Source organism: Procambarus clarkii, chromosome 47 (assembly GCF_040958095.1).
Source record: "Procambarus clarkii isolate CNS0578487 chromosome 47, FALCON_Pclarkii_2.0, whole genome shotgun sequence".
In the NCBI taxonomy this organism is placed as follows: Eukaryota; Metazoa; Arthropoda; class Malacostraca; order Decapoda; family Cambaridae; genus Procambarus; species Procambarus clarkii.
The window spans coordinates 12,026,969-12,045,769 of NC_091196.1; the positions used below are offsets into that span (position 1 = coordinate 12,026,969).

The following is an 18,801-nucleotide window of genomic DNA, read 5'->3' on the forward strand; positions in this document are numbered from 1 at the left end:
GTATGATCCTACATTCAGTAGTAGTGTATGATCCTACATTCAGTAGCAGTGTATGATCCTACATTCAGTAGCAGTGTATGATCCTACATTCAGTAGTAGTGTATGATCCTACATTCAGTAGCAGTGTATGATCCTACATTCAGTAGTAGTGTATGATCCTACATTCAGTAGCAGTGTATGATCCTACATTCAGTAGTAGTGTATGATCCTACATTCAGTAGCAGTGTATGATCCTACATTCAGTAGTAGTGTATGATCCTACATTCAGTAGTAGTGTATGATCCTACATTCAGTAGCAGTGTATGATCCTATATTCAGTAGTAGTGTATGATCCTACATTCAGTAGTAGTGTATGATCCTACATTCAGTAGTAGTGTATGATCCAACATTCAGTAGCAGTGTATGATCCTACAGTCAGTAGTAGTGTATGATCCTACATTCAGTAGCAGTGTATGATCCTACATTCAGTAGTAGTGTATGATCCTACATTCAGTAGCAGTGTATGATCCTACATTCAGTAGCAGTGTATGATCCTACATTCAGTAGCAGTGTATGATCCTACATTCAGTAGCAGTGTATGATCCTACATTCAGTAGTAGTGTATGATCCTACATTCAGTAGTAGTGTATGATCCTACATTCAGTAGTAGTGTATAATAGTATATACAGTAGTAGTGTATGATCCTACATTCAGTAGCAGTGTATGATCCTACATTCAGTAGCAGTGTATGATCCTACATTCAGTAGCAGTGTATGATCCTACATTCAGTAGTAGTGTATGATCCTACATTCAGTAGCAGTGTATGATCCTACAGTCAGTAGCAGTGTATGATCCTGCATTCAGTAGCAGTGTATGATCCTACATTCTGTAGTAGTGTATGATCCTACATTCAGTAGTAGTGTATGATAGTATATAGAGTAGTACTGTATGATCCTACATTCAGTAGCAGTGTATGATCCTACATTCAGTAGCAGTGTATGATCCTACATTCAGTAGCAGTGTATGATCCTACATTCAGTAGTAGTGTATGATCCTACATTCAGTAGTAGTGTATGATCCTACATTCAGTAGTAGTGTATGGTCCTACATTCAGTAGCAGTGTATGATCCTACATTCAGTAGCAGTGTATGATCCTACATTCAGTAGCAGTGTATGATCCTACATACAGTAGTAGTGTATGCAGTGTAAACTACACTGCACGCTCAAACACGACTGTTTCTCTTTGTAATATTAGAGCCAATGTATAAAAGTCCTTGGCGTTAAACAAAAATATAGATTTTTTTATCATTCACTATGTAGCTGCAAGAGCTTTGTTGCATGATAACCGAACACCATAACAGGACTGTCGTAAGTAATATCATTAGCGATATTGTTAATGTCTAAGACAATAGCTATCACTACAGAGTCACAAAAACTCTTGAACACGAACAATAACAGTAAAATATCTTTGTCCATAAGGTTTACAAAACTTGTCACAAACAGGTTCATAATCTTCTTCTTGCCAGCCATTAGGCAGCTGTAACATTATTTATTTTTGGTTCCTTCTGCATGGATGGGTCCAATGGATGGGGGAGCGCAGGATGGGGCCAATGGATGGGGAAGCGCAGGATGGGGCCAATGGATGGGGGAGCGCAGGATGGGGCCAATGGATGGGGAAGCGCAGGATGGGGCCAATGGATGGGGAAGCGCAGGTACATCCCAGGTACATCTTCCCTTATTATGAGAAATAACATCTCCGCCTCTTCTGACAAGCTGAGGTGTACTAATGTAGTGTATCAATACAAATGCAGCGTTGGAGACTGTGCACTCCTATATATATGCTATATTGGACTGTTACGACCCTGGGTTCCTTAATTGGAAACCAGAGGTCAAATTGAGCTGTAAATAATTACTTTACATTAATTGATAGGAGTTGATCATGTGAGAAGGATAATTAATTAACAATAACATTTATACTCTGGCTCCTCTCACTGCTGATGCGCTTTTGTTCCTATCTTCCTTGCCAGACTTAAGACGAATCTTGTTTATTAAATATAATATTGAACTAATTGTCAGCTATTTTTAGAATGATTAAATGAATGAGTAATGAATGTCTGAGTAAACTTGGGATGATGTCTGCTGTACGATCAGCTGAGTATCCGTCCGGCAGCAATCAGAGTAGGAGGCAGGAGGACTCTGGGTCGCTCTCTCTGGCTGGCTGTGTGGTGGTGGACACAACTCTTCTGTGTGGTTCTGTTTCTTTTCCTCCTCTCTTCCCTTACCTTATTTCATATTTTATTAGATAAGTCCATTCCAAGGTTTGTTTCGTGTTACTAGCTAGGTGTATGTTTTATTTATTTATTTATTTTATTTATTTATATACAAGAAAGTACATTGGGTTTGTGAGAATACATAGCATAGTACAGTATTTACACTCTTGTAAAGCCACTAGTACGTGCAGCGTTTCGGGCAGGAAAGTATTGTGTCTTATGAGTATAAGATTTATAAGTATTTATAAGTATTGTGTAGTCTAAGCCAGTGTTTTGGCATCACTAAATGTACTCCATTGTGACTAGGGTACCACGTGGGGCATAGCTACCCTAGGCTGCCTCAAGCCTTGCAAGTGCCTTTTCAAAGTAGACTTTACCCTAGTTTTGTGAGTGTAAACCTTGAATCCTGCCTAAGTGGACCAAGGTGGTTAACGTAAGGTAGAGTGGTAAATTGTTTTATTGTAGTAATGTATATGGGGGGTTAGTAGAGGGTTCAATAAATAAGTACTAAGAAAGGAGTATCTATTCATCCCGTTGAGAGTGGAATAGGGTATTACCTTAGACTAGACCGTTTACTAGCCAAGCAATTGTTTATTTTCTGGGAATATTCTTTCCTTGGGGGCCGAGGCCTCCCTATTGACACTATTTTAGGAACTCTTTTATTTCGTACTATTGGCCCTCTCAGTTCAACTACATACTTTCCATAACATGGACACACCACGAATACACTGAGTAGACGTCTTACACTTCATTTGGAAGAGGGAAGTATTAAGTCATATCATTCTCAACACCACAACACCATCCTGAATCACCAAGATATAGTGATTACGACAATAATCAAATGTCCCAACGATTGTTAAGTGATCTGGTGTTTCTTCACCCTCCAGATGGTAAATGGTATTTGCATAGAATGGAAAAATATATAAGAAAATTATCAATAGTCGCAATGATGTTGTGCTTAATGGCGCAACACAATATCCCCAACTCCTCAACTTTCTAAAGCGGTGTTCCGAACCCGTGGGTCATACCACTTCCCCCTAGGTCACGACCCCACTACGAGGATATGGTTCCCAACCGGTGAGTTACGACCCCATAATGGGTATGGTTCCCAACTGGTGAGTCACGACCCCATAGTGGGTATGGTTCCCAACCTGTGAGTCACGACCCCATAGTGGGTATGGTTCCCAACCTGTGGGTCACGACCCCATAGTGGGTATGGTTCCCAACCTGTGGGTCACGACCCCATAGTGGGTATGGTTCCCAACCTGTGGGTCACGACCCCATAGTGGGTATGGATCCCAACCTGTGGGTCACGACCCCATAGTGGGTATCGTTCCCAACCTGTGGGTCACGACCCCATAATGGGTATGGTTCCCAACCTGTGGGTCACGACCCCATAGTGGGTATCGTTCCCAACCTGTGGGTCACGACCCCATAGCGGGTATGGTTCCCAATCTGTGGGTCACGACCCCATAGTGGGTATGGTTCCCAACCTGTGGGTCACGACCCCATAGTGGGTATGGTTCCCAACCTGTGGGTCACGACCCCATAGTGGGTATGGATCCCAACCTGTGGGTCACGACCCCATAGTGGGTATCGTTCCCAACCTGTGGGTCACGACCCCATAGTGGGTATGGTTCCCAACCTGTGGGTCACGACCCCATAGTGGGTATCGTTCCCAACCTGTGGGTCACGACCCCATAGCGGGTATGGTTCCCAACTGGTGAGTCACGACCCCTTAGTGGGTATGGTTCCTAACCGGTCGCTCTTAGGTCTTTCTAAGAGTCTTTCATTGATTCTTGACAATTTTTATTGTCTAGCTCATATCTGGTAATTATTATTGTTAGCTAAATTCCCTTACATTTCCTTAGCATTAAACTGTACCTGTCAATCTTTCATCCATTTTGAAAATCTTTGTAAATCGTCTTGTTGCGATTTTTGGGTCTGTGAATTTTTTCCTGCTCTATTTTTGGATCTTTTAAATGTGTGAATATATTTAATTTCAATCCTGTAAAAAAATAATTTCTATAGTTAACGAGAGGTCTCAAAAAAGAGCCCCGGGACACACAACTTAGAACAGGTTCCGTTTAGGACTTCAACTATACTATGCCTCTATGTGGTTTGAAATAACTAAGTTCTGATCTAACTTAGGTCACTCCCTAACTTTCCCCCACCCCGCAGTACCACGAGCATCTAAGTTTTTAAATATATTTTGTGATGTACAATATTAAAGCTCTTGCTAAAGTCAAGATACAGAATATCTCATTCCTTCCCGCTCTCAACAGCTTGCAATATATTGGAAAATAATATTTGTAAATATGTGAAACATGTGCAGATATTAGTAAAGTATGTTATGAACCTTTATTAATATATTTTTTCTTTCAAGATGTAAGCAAATAGCTTTAGGATTATCGACTAAAACAATTATTACAATAGACTTTTTAGAGAAGTCTTAATAAACAACAAAGTTTTTTATACTTTTTTTACAAACATAAAGAAGCAATTTTCTAATTGGACGACAGTTGAAGCCGCGTGATCGGGTCCCTCTTTCTGAAAGTCTTCGCCACATTACCAGCACTCCACGTAACTCGGCTCGATTATATTGATATATTACAAATGTAAACAAAAATAACTTATTATGTTCTGGTTTATCAGTCCTTCAGCATACTGGAAAATAATTAGTGTGCAGACGATGAGTGACAATAACGTGGCTGAAGATATGATGACCAAACCACACACCAGAAGATAAAGAAACGACGACGTTTCGGTCCGTTCTGGACCATTATCACATACGACTTGATAATGGTCCTGGGACCAGATTCACGAAGGTACTTATAAATGTTTTTCTTCTTAGTGCCTTTGTAGCAGCTACGTCGGTATTCAGGTAGGCATACTAAGAAGGAAAATCTTCGTAAGTTTGCTCCGTCGGCTAAGGTTGCTGTCGACCACTCGTAGCCTTACGTAAACTGGATATAACTCAATTTCTCTCTACTACACAACATGGAGGATCGATTTTATTATAAACAAAAGATTTTAGCTGGAGAATTTCGTCAAGAGGAGTCCTTTGTGTTAGTTATATATGCATTCTCTGCTTCAAACTTGCAGTAAATATGTATTTTATGTTATTAAAATTAGTTATATAATAGCAAGATATTATACCAGTAGTTATTAAGTAGATAAACACTAGTGAACATGAAATATGAGAGAAGGTGATGAACCCCCTGCCTAATGGGAGCATTTACTATCACCACGTTCACCTACTAATAAGTATAGATGGGTATGTATATGAATGGGTATTACATATACATATATATGTAATTTATTTTCTTTGGTTTTACTTTGAAATTAAATCTGGGTGAGACATAAAAAAAAATGTGAAGCTCAAATGATGTTAGGTTAGGGTAAAAACTTTAAAAACTTTTCTCATTGAAAATACTTATATGAGAAAATAATATGGTGTTTAACGAAGATAAGTTCCAGCTCATGCGCTATGGAAAAAAATGAAAATATAAAAACGGAAACCATGTACAAAACTCAGGCAAATCATAACAGAGAACGAAAAGGCAATGTAAAGGATCTGGGTGTACTCATGTCGGAAGACCTTAGCTTTAAAGAACACAATAAAGTAGCCGTCACAACTGCAAGAAAAATGACAGGTTGGATAACAAGAACTTTTCACACTAGAGATGCTATACCGATGATGATACTTTTCAAAACGCTAGTGCTCTCTAGAGTGGAGTACTGCTGCACAATGACAGCCCCTTTCAAAGTTGGAGAAATTGCTGATCTCGAGAGCGTGCAGAGATCCTTTACTGCTAGAATCCACTCAGTAAAACATCGAAACTATTGGGACCGACTAAAGAGCCTAAATCTGTACTCCCTTGAGCGCTGGCGGGAGAGATACATAATAATTTACACGTGGAAAATATTAGAGGGGCTGGTCCCAAACCTGCACACAGAAATAACATCACATGAGACCAGAAGACATGGCAGGATGTGCAGAATAACCCCGTTGAAAAGCAGAGGTGCAACAGGTACTCTGAGAGAGAACTCTATCAACATCAGAGGCCCGAGACTGTTCAACACGCTTCCGCTACACATAAGGGACATAACTGGCAGACCCCTCACAGTGTTCAAGAGAGAACTGGATAGGCACCTCCAAAGGATACCTGATCAACCAGGCTATGACTCATACGTCGTGCTGCGAGCAGCCGCGTCCAATAGCCTGGTTAATCAGTTCAGCAACCAGGAGGCCTGGTCGACGACGGGGCGGCGGGGACGCTAAGCCCCGGAAGCACCTCAAGGTAACCTCAAGGTTGAATACTTAAACCTATAATTATGACTATATGGATTATTAGAAAAGAGAGAGGGAAATAGGGGTTCAAGACCTCTTCCTGTTACACAATTTGGGCGTGTGGAACAAGTAATTATCAAAAGAAGGCACCATGCCGAGAAGGTTATGTAGCAGTAAGGCAGTGAGGTGAGGCAGCAACTTATATGAGGAATGCTTATTTTATTTACCTTATAAGCTGAGGCAACTTATTTTATTTGAGGAATGCTCAGCTGATTCCTCTACATTTAACATAGAACAAATATGTGTCCAAGACCTCTTCCTGTTGCACAATTTGGCTGTGTAACAATCGATAAGTAATTATCAAAAGAAGGCACCAAGCTGGGAAGGCTATGTAGCACCATTGAGTGTAACAATAAAGCTAATATTTTTAAACAAATAATGCACCAGTGAGAAACAAATCCTGTCAGCTGTAAAAATATTGATGCAGTTATTTAAATAAAAAAATATAATAAAAAGAAATATTACTGATATTTTTATCCTATCTTTTTGTACTATACAGTATAGTATATCCAATGAAGTGAAAAATTGAGACATAATGCACAATTTAATGAATGATTCAAAAGAAATATGACTTACATATCAACTTGAGATCTTAATGATCCACGGTTAACATGATTTAATAAGGATATTATTGGTAATAATACAAACAATAATTTAAAATCTTTATTACTGATATTTTTGTATTAAGAAGCTTAGGTATACACAGCAATGTGCTGCTACCCTATTCTATATGGAAGATTACACAATGTTGGTAAAAAACTAGCTATAAGTTCATCTAATACTCCCATCTCACAGGATGGTTAGTCATACATGGAATCAGGGGAGAAAATACCAGCCTCAATACAAAAAACAAATCAACTCTGACTAAACAACAACTTCACGATTTTCACAGGATGTAAGCACTGAATCATGGGAACATTATATTATAACTACTCTTTCCAGTTTCTACAAGACTCCTCTCAAACAATGTATTTTTTTAACATGCTGAGGTATACACAGCAATGTGCTGCTTCCCTATTCTGTATGAAGGACCATATAGTCTAGATCAAAAACCAGCTATAAGCTCATGCAACATCTCCACCTCACAGGATGGCCAGTCATACATGGAATCAGGAGAGAACAATATGTAAGGCTGATCTATTAGCCTCCACTAGCAAAATCTGGGTACAGCACAAGAATATCTTCCAATATTCATGAGTGTATGAAGTAATTACAGAGCTCAAAGTACCTCATACCATTTGGTATGAAGTCACTGATAACAGGCAATCACAGATATAGTGTTGGAGAGTATGTCCTCTCAAGTAGGACTGAAAACATGTTTTTTCCACCCAGTGGGTTAAAACCTATGGAACCCGCCTACCTACTGAAGCCGTAAATGCCAAAATCCACCTAGAAAATATAATTAGGACAATTGGCGGGACTTAACAAGCTCGTCGAGGCCACTAGATAGTTAGTGGCCTTTGGGTAAATTTAGGTAAATATATACATAAATAAAAACCATCGCTTCACAAATCTTGAGAGCAACAAGGAATCCTACAGACTATCTCTTAAAATTACGTAGATAAACAAAAAATGTAAAATATTTGTTTACTACAATGTCGGTGCTGACTGTACAAGTTGAAAAAACATAGTTTTACTTCAAAATATACTAATTTTATAAGAAAATTCGACGTAAATAAGTTGCAAGTGCATCAAGGATAAGCTCCGATATGCCAGATAAGCGTTGTGATTGGCTACAGCTGTAAGATGAAAAAGTTACCTTCTCTCTGATTGGCCAAACTAATAGCCTAGTGATATCTAGTGAGACCTAAGTGAATTACTGTCCTGTACTTAAAAATCTTCGTATGTACACTTTTATGAAACGCTCTTTGCCGCATTCTTAGCCGGCACCTAGGAACCTTCGTAGCACATATACTTATGAAGAAATACATGGAGCTTCGTGAATCTAGGTCCTGTGTGTGGTTTGGTCATCAATAATAGTCTGGACCTGGGGACTTGTATAAAAAAAAATCATTTATTTGGTAACTTCCTTAATGGTAACCACTAAACTGGTCAGCTTGTCCTCCTTCCCAGCAACACTAATTTCTTCAAATGCTGGCATAATGATAAGTGTTTTTCTAGTAAATACAGAGAGGAACAATTTATATAAAATACTACACAAGTCTTTGTCATCAACCCCGGGCGTCTTGCTTGAGCATCAGTCTCACGATATCGACCAAGGCTGACATAAACATTTCCAGCTACAAAATGCGGCTACCACGCAGGAAGAAAGTCTCCCTCACCAAAATCATTTATTTAGAAAACTTCTTAGTGATGATGAATGTTTCTCAGGCAGTGGACACGAATTTAGGATTCCAAGCAACGAAGCCTACTCTGGATCTGAGAGTAAAAGTGAGGAATCACCTGCTCATTTCAAGCAGCGTGGGTAGGGGGAGGGGGAAGGGTTGCACTGAACGTTCTCAACCGTGTGGTGGAGCCAGAGATTGTCCGAGGTATCCATGATGTTCGCGGTGTGCGGCTTTTCTTCTTACAAATTACGGCTGAACTGACCGTTTGCCCATATGGCCGAATATGGACGTAATTTGAAAATGAAAAAAAAAAATTGAAAATCAATTTTGGATTTTTTTTTCCAAAACAGTAAGTTAAGGGTCCTCTGGTTGGTTAGGTGGGTAGGCAATTCTCCTTAAGTTTCTAAACGTCATGAAAAATGTTAATTGAAAGTTTCCTTTCCTAACCTTTCCGAGCAAGCTAGAGGACTCAAACGAGAAAACGAGACAGTACATCACTTGCGGGAGCCGATTTCATTTAAAATTACGTCCATTTTTGGCCAAGGCGCGTATACGAGCGAAAAGCGACGTTATTTTTAAGAGGACGGGTTGAGCCAAGGGCATGCAGACATTTGGGGGCCGACACCATGGACGACCTGTATACGACTGTAGTTAGGGTTGTCAACCACATGTGCCTCATCCAGGTGTGAGCAGTTTTGTTGCTGCAAAAGGGAAGGGAATTATCAGATGAAAGCGCCAAGTCATTACGACTATACAGCACTGGGAAGAGGTCAGGATAAGGATTTGGGATGGGCCGGGGGAAAGGAATGGTGCCCAACCACTTGGACGGTCAGGGATTGAACGCCAACCTGCATGAAGCAGGACCGTCAATCTACCGTCCAGCCCAAGTAGTTGGACTTGTTGCTGCTGAGAGCAAAATGGGCAAAATTAATTATTATATGGAGCATTTTAACGAGGCATTGTTAGAATACTTTGTGAAGGAAAAGAAGATGTTGATTGCTGTTGGAAATCCTAGCCCAAGATAATTTAAAATTATAATATTCTAAGGGTCAACTGCATTTGTAATATAAATTATCATAAAGAAATAAAGTAAAACAGTCTATGAAGCACTTAGCATGATTGCAGCATTGTTATTGAGAGAAGATACAGTTAATCGCAGCCTCTCTGACAACAATGGAATGTAATAAGAAAAATCTCGATTTATAGGTTGGTTGCTTCTCTTCAACCTGCAACATTCACCTTGAAGTTTTATGTTGATATGCCTCATAACCAGGTAGCCTAGTTCAAAATTATACACTAGTTCTCCTAAAATAAGAACTGTAAATATCAGTGGTAAAACCAATGTACACTTAGCTGAGCCAAATTTGCAGTAGCTCTCGAGGGAGCGGTCCAGTGAAGATGGAACACATGACCTTCCGATGTACAGGACCGGGGGTCCTGAGATTGTAACAGTGGTCATCTTGATAGCCAAATTTTCTTTGCTTGTATTCATGTGGTTAAGAACTGAAGATAATGCTCCAGTCACATTCATGCCAGTACCAACTCCGTGGCAATCTGCCGATAACGACAGGAAGTCGTATCTTGTTTCCTTAATCAAGCAATTACGTCTGTTGTAGAAAGGAAACGACTAGCTTCTTTGAACAAGAGTTAAGAGGCGTCTGCGCTGTTGAACAAAAACTGCCGTCTTGCCAGAACAAAATGTGGGACAAGTTGTAGAGTTTGGTGAGATGGGGGGGAACCCGCTCTCGCACAAGGCAGTACATATATGACTTATTGCCTATAGTCACTATTTGCCTTATTAACAAGTACATATGTGGCATATTCCAAATTACATTTTGTTTTCAAGGTACAAACTCTTCGTATAGATTTTCTCTACACCAGTTTTAATATTAGGAATTTCTTTCAGTTTTATTAAACAATAGAGATTTTATTCAAAATTTGACAATATCCTGAGTTACTTTACAATTTATTTACATATTTTAGTTTTGTTTTATTATCTTTATAAAACTGTAATATCAATATAGGTATAGGTTAAGTACTAATTGTAATTAAGAAACAATACGATGCTTATCTTAACATACTAAGAAGGTTAGGTTAGCTCGGTGTTTTCAATTCAGCTTTTCAAGGTAAACTCAAATATTCACAATAAATTTGTATGTCACATATGCACTTATTAATAAGCCAAATATTGACTATAAGCAAGTGCGTGAACGGGTTGGAGGGGGAGGTGTCTGGGAGCAGTAGGCTGCCGGCTCGCTGTCCCTCGCAAATGGGTTGCCATTAGATTTAATATAAAACTAATTAATTTAGCCATTGTGGTTCTACTACGCTTTTATTTATTTATCTTTAGAAAGAGCAAAGGCTTTCGTTATTGCTGGTTGTTATTTCGTTATTATAATTCACTGTCTCGGATTGAGGATTGCTCGGAATTTCAATTACAGTGAATTTCCACTAATGTATTAAAATGTCCAGAGGGAATTTCTTGAATTAAATGAATTGCTTTAATAAATTTATTTAACCATCAGGTTTTTAGTATACTTAATACACAATGCACTAGGCAACGTTTCTGGTGTTAAACAATGTCAAAGTTGTACTCAAATATGTTTGATAATTATTTAAAGGCGAGTATTTAACAAACATTTATGTTAAAACCAATACTTCAGCCCCCCAGACAGCATAGTCAGGAAGGCTGTGGCCTCCCAGATCATGCTTTCATACTCCAGCGACCTGTCGATGACTTACTTTTAATAACAATCAAAAATTTATTCGAAACCGTGGAATATTTTTCCAGAGTTGGGGCTCATGGAAAACGAGGATTTGCCTCCACATTCACGTATGCATAGATGGAAGGAGGGACATATTGCTGAACGTTATACATTAGTAACTGTAACATTGATGAAGCATTTTAAGATACATATTACAAAAGATTATTTGAACAAGATTGTCTCACATACTGGCCCCTACGTACAGCAAGTTTATCTTGTTAGGCAGAGTTCTGCCACTCATCAGATGTTCACACTTCACCGGTAATTATATAACAGATAACAGCAATCGACTGTGGAAAGTCGATCGCTGTCCGCTTACGGAGGCGGACAGTCCGTAAGGTTGATGTGGATCAACACAAGGAATATGTACTTCTGATAATGACACATAATTAATTAAGGAGTACTCACTTTGATAAACCGGCTTACATTCAAATACTTCTTTCACACTCAGTAAAACTCTGCCGTTGATTGAAACTCAGGCAACATCACAGACCGCACGTGGTAGATTCCTTTTTCACAGGAACACGTGTTGGGTGCTGTAGCAACAGGACGCTGGGTGTCGAGGGCGGTGTAGGCTCAGAGTCCCAGAGGAGAAAATCGCGTACTCCCACGAGATTTCGTCGGGGAGAGCGCAGTGGGCGACACAGGAGGTGCGGGCACCACGGTAAATGAAATTTAATCTAAGTCACAACAGTTCGTAAATTAACGTTATTCATTCGAATTTTAACTTCGGTCACAGGGAATTTTATATAATAAATTACTACTAACAGTTCACTAAGCGAAATGTTGACGGATCGTTAACGATTGACTGGATGACCACGGATATGATAACTACAGTCCAGTTTCTCTGTTGGTTAACACGCGTAGAGATACTCTTCTAACGTACCACTATCTTCGTCACTATATATGTGCGCGCCGTTGCGGTACCTGACTCTCACACACAGAATTGCTAGGACGTGATTGATATACACTGGGCTAAATGAACTCGTGTTAAGACAGAATATTCCGTAACTTTGGCCGAGGTTACGGGAACACGTCCTCCCAGATCAAAAGCCACTTTCAGAATAATTATCCCAACGCGGAAAACAGCTTGGGGGCCTCCCTCGACACTCTTCCCCCCATGTTCTTCAAGGCGACTAATCAGGCGACAGCATCTTGGAGGCCCAAAGGAGTGCCGCTTACAATAACCTCTTGACCCTTAGTCACGTGACTCAAGTGACGTGACAACCTACCGGCCAATGTTTATACTAGCTAGGGAACGGTTAGGGATCCTGACTCAATGTCACCTCTCGCTGCTTGCTGTCTCTAAACAACTTGAACTTAAAATCTTACTAATGCTGAAATTCCTTCTACAGTAAGGTTACGGCTGACACCACAGCTTTACCGACCAGCCGAGGGCGTCGGTTTTCCATAGACACCAAAAAATTTACGTTCAGCTCCCATACTAAGAAAACTAGAGCGCGTACACACATGATCACCCGCTTGTTAACAAAATGGAGGAGTGCTTTCTTCAATCAAACATGTGTAAGCTTGCGGGAATTTCTATTCCCTCACAATCATTTACCTGACAGACTGACTGTCAAGGACTATACACAACTGTAGGAAACCCAGCCCCCTACCACCTGCAGGAAACCCAGCTCCCCTACCTCCTGCAGGAAACCCAGCTCCCCTACCTCCTGCAGGAAACCCAGCCCCCCTACCTCCTGCAGGAAACCCAGCCCCCTACCTCCTGCAGGAAACCCAGCCCCCCTACCTCCTGCAGGAAACCCAGCCCCCTACCTCCTGCAGGAAACCCAGCTCCCCTACCACCTGCAGGAAACCCAGCTCCCCTACCTCCTGCAGGAAACCCAGCCCCCTACCTCCTGCAGGAAACCCAGCTCCCCTACCTCCTGCAGAAAACCCACCCCCTACCTCCTGCAGGAAACCCAGCCCCCTACCTCCTGCAGGAAACCCAGCCCCCTACCTCCTGCAGGAAACCCAGCTCCCCTACTTCCTGCAGGAAACCCAGCCCCCCTACCTCCTGCAGGAAACCCAGCCCCCTACCTCCTGCAGGAAACCCAGCCCCCTACCTCCTGCAGGAAACCCAGCTCCCCTACTTCCTGCAGGAAACCCAGCCCCCTACCTCCTGCAGGAAACCCAGCTCCCCTACCTCCTGCAGGAAACCCAGCTCCCCTACCTCCTGCAGGAAACCCAGCCCCCTACCTCCTGCAGGAAACCCAGCTCCCCTACCTCCTGCAGAAAACCCAGCCCCCTACCTCCTGCAGGAAACCCAGCCCCCTACCTCCTGCAGGAAACCCAGCCCCCTACCTCCTGCAGGAAACCCAGCCCCCTACCTCCTGCAGGAAACCCAGCTCCCCTACTTCCTGCAGGAAACCCAGCTCCCCTACCTCCTGCAGGAAACCCAGCCCCCCTACCTCCTGCAGGAAACCCAGCCCCCTACCTCCTGCAGGAAACCCAGCCCCCCTACCTCCTGCAGGAAAACCCAGCTCCCCTACCTCCTGCAGGAAACCCAGCCCCCTACCTCCTGCAGGAAACCCAGCTCCCCTACCTCCTGCAGGAAACCCAGCCCCCCTACCTCCTGCAGGAAACCCAGCCCCCTACCTCCTGCAGGAAACCCAGCTCCCTTACCTCCTGCAGGAAACCCAGCCCCCTACCTCCTGCAGGAAACCCAGCCCCCTACCTCCAGCAGGAAACCCAGCTCCCCTACCTCCTGCTGAAAACCCACCCCCTACCTCCTGCAGGAAACCCAGCCCCCTACCTCCTGCAGGAAACCCAGCTCCCCTACCTCCTGCAGGAAACCCAGCCCTCCTACCTCCTGCAGGAAACCCAGCCCCCTACCTCCTGCAGGAAACCCAGCCCCCCTACCTCCTGCAGAAAACCCAGCTCCCCTACCTCCAGCAGGAAACCCAGCCCCCTAACTCCTGCAGGAAACCCAGCTCCCTACATCCTGCAGGAAACCCAGCTCCCCTACCTCCTGCTGAAAACCCACCCCCTACCTCCTGCAGGAAACCCAGCCCCCTACCTCCTGCAGGAAACCCAGCCCCCTACCTCCTGCAGGAAACCCAGCTCCCCTACCTCCTGCAGGAAACCCAGCCCCCCTACCTCCTGCAGGAAACCCAGCCCCCTACCTCCTGCAGGAAACCCAGCCCCCTACCTCCTGCAGGAAACCCAGCTCCCCTACCTCCTGCAGAAAACCCACCCCCTACCTCCTGCAGGAAACCCAGCCCCCTACCTCCTGCAAGAAACCCAGCCCCCTACCTCCTGCAGGAAACCCAGCCCCCTACCTCCTGCAGGAAACCCAGCTCCCCTACTTCCTGCAGGAAACCCAGCTCCCCTACCTCCTGCAGGAAACCCAGCCCCCCTACCTCCTGCAGGAAACCCAGCCCCCTACCTCCTGCAGGAAACCCAGCCCCCCTACCTCCTGCAGAAAACCCAGCTCCCCTACCTCCTGCAGGAAACCCAGCCCCCTACCTCCTGCAGGAAACCCAGCTCCCCTACCTCCTGCAGGAAACCCAGCCCCCCTACCTCCTGCAGGAAACCCAGCCCCCTACCTCCTGCAGGAAACCCAGCCCCCTACCTCCTGCAGGAAACCCAGCTCCCCTACCTCCTGCAGGAAACCCAGCCCCCTACCTCCTGCAGGAAACCCAGCCCCCTACCTCCTGCAGGAAACCCAGCTCCCCTACCTCCTGCTGAAAACACACCCCCTACCTCCTGCAGGAAACCCAGCCCCCTACCTCCTGCAGGAAACCCAGCTCCCCTACCTCCTGCAGGAAACCCAGCCCCCCTACCTCCTGTAGGAAACCCAGCCCCCTACCTCCTGCAGGAAACCCAGCCCCCCTACCTCCTGCAGAAAACCCAGCTCCCCTACCTCCAGCAGGAAACCCAGCCCCCTAACTCCTGCAGGAAACCCAGCTCCCTACATCCTGCAGGAAACCCAGCTCCCCTACCTCCTGCTGAAAACCCACCCCCTACCTCCTGCAGGAAACCCAGCCCCCTACCTCCTGCAGGAAACCCAGCCCCCTACCTCCTGCAGGAAACCCAGCTCCCCTACCTCCTGCAGGAAACCCAGCCCCCCTACCTCCTGCAGGAAACCCAGCCCCCTACCTCCTGCAGGAAACCCAGCTCCCCTACCTCCTGCAGGAAACCCAGCTCCCCTACCTCCTGCAGGAAACCCAGCCCCCTACCTCCTGCAGGAAACCCAGCCCCCCTACCTCCTGCAGGAAACCCAGCCTTTATTTGTGTGGTGTAAGCTGGGACACCGAAGGACAGGTGTGGTGACCACTGCGTCACTGAAGGACAGGTGTGGTGACCGCTGCCTCACCGAAGGACAGGTGTGGTGACCAGTGTGTCACTGAAGGACAGATGTGGTGACCGCTGCGTCACCGAAGGACAGGTGTGGTGACCATTGCGTCACTGAAGGACAGGTGTGGTGACCACTGCGTCACTGAAGGACAGGTGTGGTGACCATTGCGTCACTGAAGGACAGGTGTGGTGACCACTGCGTCACTGAAGGACAGGTGTGGTGACCACTGCGTCACTGAAGGACAGGTGTGGTGACCATTGCGTCACTGAAGGACAGGTGTGGTGACCACTGCGTCACTGAAGGACAGGTGTGGTGACCACTGCGTCACTGAAGGACAGGTGTGGTGACCACTGCGTCACTGAAGGACAGGTGTGGTGACCACTGCGTCACTGAAGGACAGGTGTGGTGACCGCTGCCTCACCGAAGGACAGGTGTGGTGACCAGTGCGTCACTGAAGGACAGGTATGGTGACCGCTGCGTCACCGAAGGACAGGTGTGGGGACCACTGCCCCACCGAAGAACAAGTCCCGTGTTCCTACACCTGCTGGCGGGCCTCGCAGAAACGCTTGGTATGCACTTGATTGTACCTCAGGAATGGTGCCAATGTCGTCACGAATTTCAATTACGCCTGGGAGGTTCCGCTCCGCCACTGACGTCCGCAAAACCGCACGGGAATTAGAGTTAACATTGTTTCATTATAACAGTAAATGCTGGCGGGGAAATGTCATTTGATATGTGCGTTCTGGCGAGATAATGTTTTACACACATTTACATTACAATTTTAATTATGTTTACAATCTAAATTATATTGTAAACAGATTTGTTTCAATAGCATTAGACAAAGGCAGAGATAGGATAATTCAGGATTATGGTCCACCCACAATACGTAAGGGAGATGGTATGAGATGTGGACTCCTAAATTACTGCAACTTGCTCTGTTAAGACAAGTTTGATCTTCAGCAGGGTTTGGTCTGGAGGAGGGATCAGCCCCTCTAACAACTGGTTTTGTAAGGTGGATTTAATGCGCTCACTTGGTCGGCATACGGGGATGGACTCCGAGAGTTACAGCAAGTTACTTTGTGAACAGTTCCTTCCCTTCGTGTCCTCATATCCCAGCTCCTTATCCTCACATCCCAGCTATTTGTCCTCTTCTCTCACCTCCTTGTCCTCACATCCCAACAACTTGTCCTTATATCCCTGCTCCTTGCTCTCATAGTGGTTTTCCCGACCATTATGACCGTCCCCACATACACAACAGTCACCCTGCAGAGTATGGTTGGGCTCCAGTGTTTGGCACCCAACCGTGAGACAACAGATATCCAGATATCCTAATTTATGTATGTAAACATTTAACTAAACAATCAGGAATTTGAGCTTGGAGATGCACATAACCAAGTTCTCACTTAGGCCAGGATGCTCACAGTTAATTAAAATATCTAACTCAGTGAATATATATATATATATATATATATATATATATATATATATATATATATATATATATATATATATATATATATATATATACATATATATATATATATATATATATATATATATATATATATATATGTATATATATATATATATATATATATATATATATATATATATACATATATATATATATATATATATATATATATATATATATATATATATATATATATATATATATATATATATATATATATATATATATATGTCGTACCTAGTAGCCAGAACGCACTTCTCAGCCTACTATGCAAGGTCTGATTTGCCTAATAAGCCAAGTTTTCATGAATTAATGTTTTTTCGACTACCTAACCTACCTAACCTAACCTAACCTAACTTTTTCGGCTACCTAACCTAACCTAACCTATAAAGATAGGTTAGGTTAGGTTAGGAAGGGTTGGTTAGGTTCGGTCATATATCTACGTTAATTTTAACTCCAATAAAAAAAAAATTACCTCATACATAATGAAATGGGTAGCTTTATCATTTCATAAGAAAAAAATTAGAGAAAATATATTAATTCAGGAAAACTTGGCTTATTAGGCAAATCGGGCCTTGCATAGTAGGCAGAGAAGTGCGTTCTGGCTACTAGGTACGACATATGTCTATATATATATATATATATATATATATATATATATATATATATATATATATATATATATATATATATATATATATATATATATAACTGAAAACTCACACCCCAGAAGTGACTCGAACCCATACTCCCACAACTGGTATGTACAGGGACGCCTTAATCCGCTTGACCATCACGACCGGACATAAGGAAGTGATAGCCGAGGCTATTTGAACCACTTCCCCGCCGGCACTCGGATGGTAATCTTGGGCATAGCATTTTATCAAATCACCTCATTCTTTGGGGCACACGTGAGGAACACAAATGCAAACAAGCCTGAATGGTCCCCAGGACTATATACAACTGAAAACTCACACCCCAGAAGTGACTCGAACCCATACTCCCACAACTGGTATGTACAGGGACGCCTTAATCCGCTTGACCATCACGACCGGACATAAGGAAGTGATAGCCGAGGCTATTTGAACCACTTCCCCGCCGGCACTCGGATGGTAATCTTGGGCATAGCATTTTATCAAATCACCTCATTCTTTGGGGCACACGTGAGGAACACAAATGCAAACAAGCCTGAATGGTCCCCAGGACTATATACAACTGAAAACTCACACCCCAGAAGTGACTCGAACCCATACTCCCACAACTGGTATGTACAGGGACGCCTTAATCCGCTTGACCATCACGACCGGACATAAGGAAGTGATAGCCGAGGCTATTTGAACCACTTCCCCGCCGGCACTCGGATGGTAA

At 43.5% G+C, this 18,801-nt stretch overlaps 1 protein-coding gene across 1 annotated transcript; it reads left to right on the forward strand.

Moving 5' to 3' along the window:
* The first annotated feature begins 1,636 nt into the window (after positions 1-1,636).
* On the forward strand, positions 1,637-15,905 carry LOC138350797 (uncharacterized). Its single transcript, XM_069302231.1, has 2 exons — positions 1,637-1,691; positions 13,339-15,905. The coding sequence occupies exons 1-2, from the start codon at positions 1,637-1,639 to the stop codon at positions 15,903-15,905; spliced, it is 2,622 nt and encodes an 873-aa protein (XP_069158332.1).
* Positions 15,906-18,801: the final 2,896 nt, after the last annotated feature.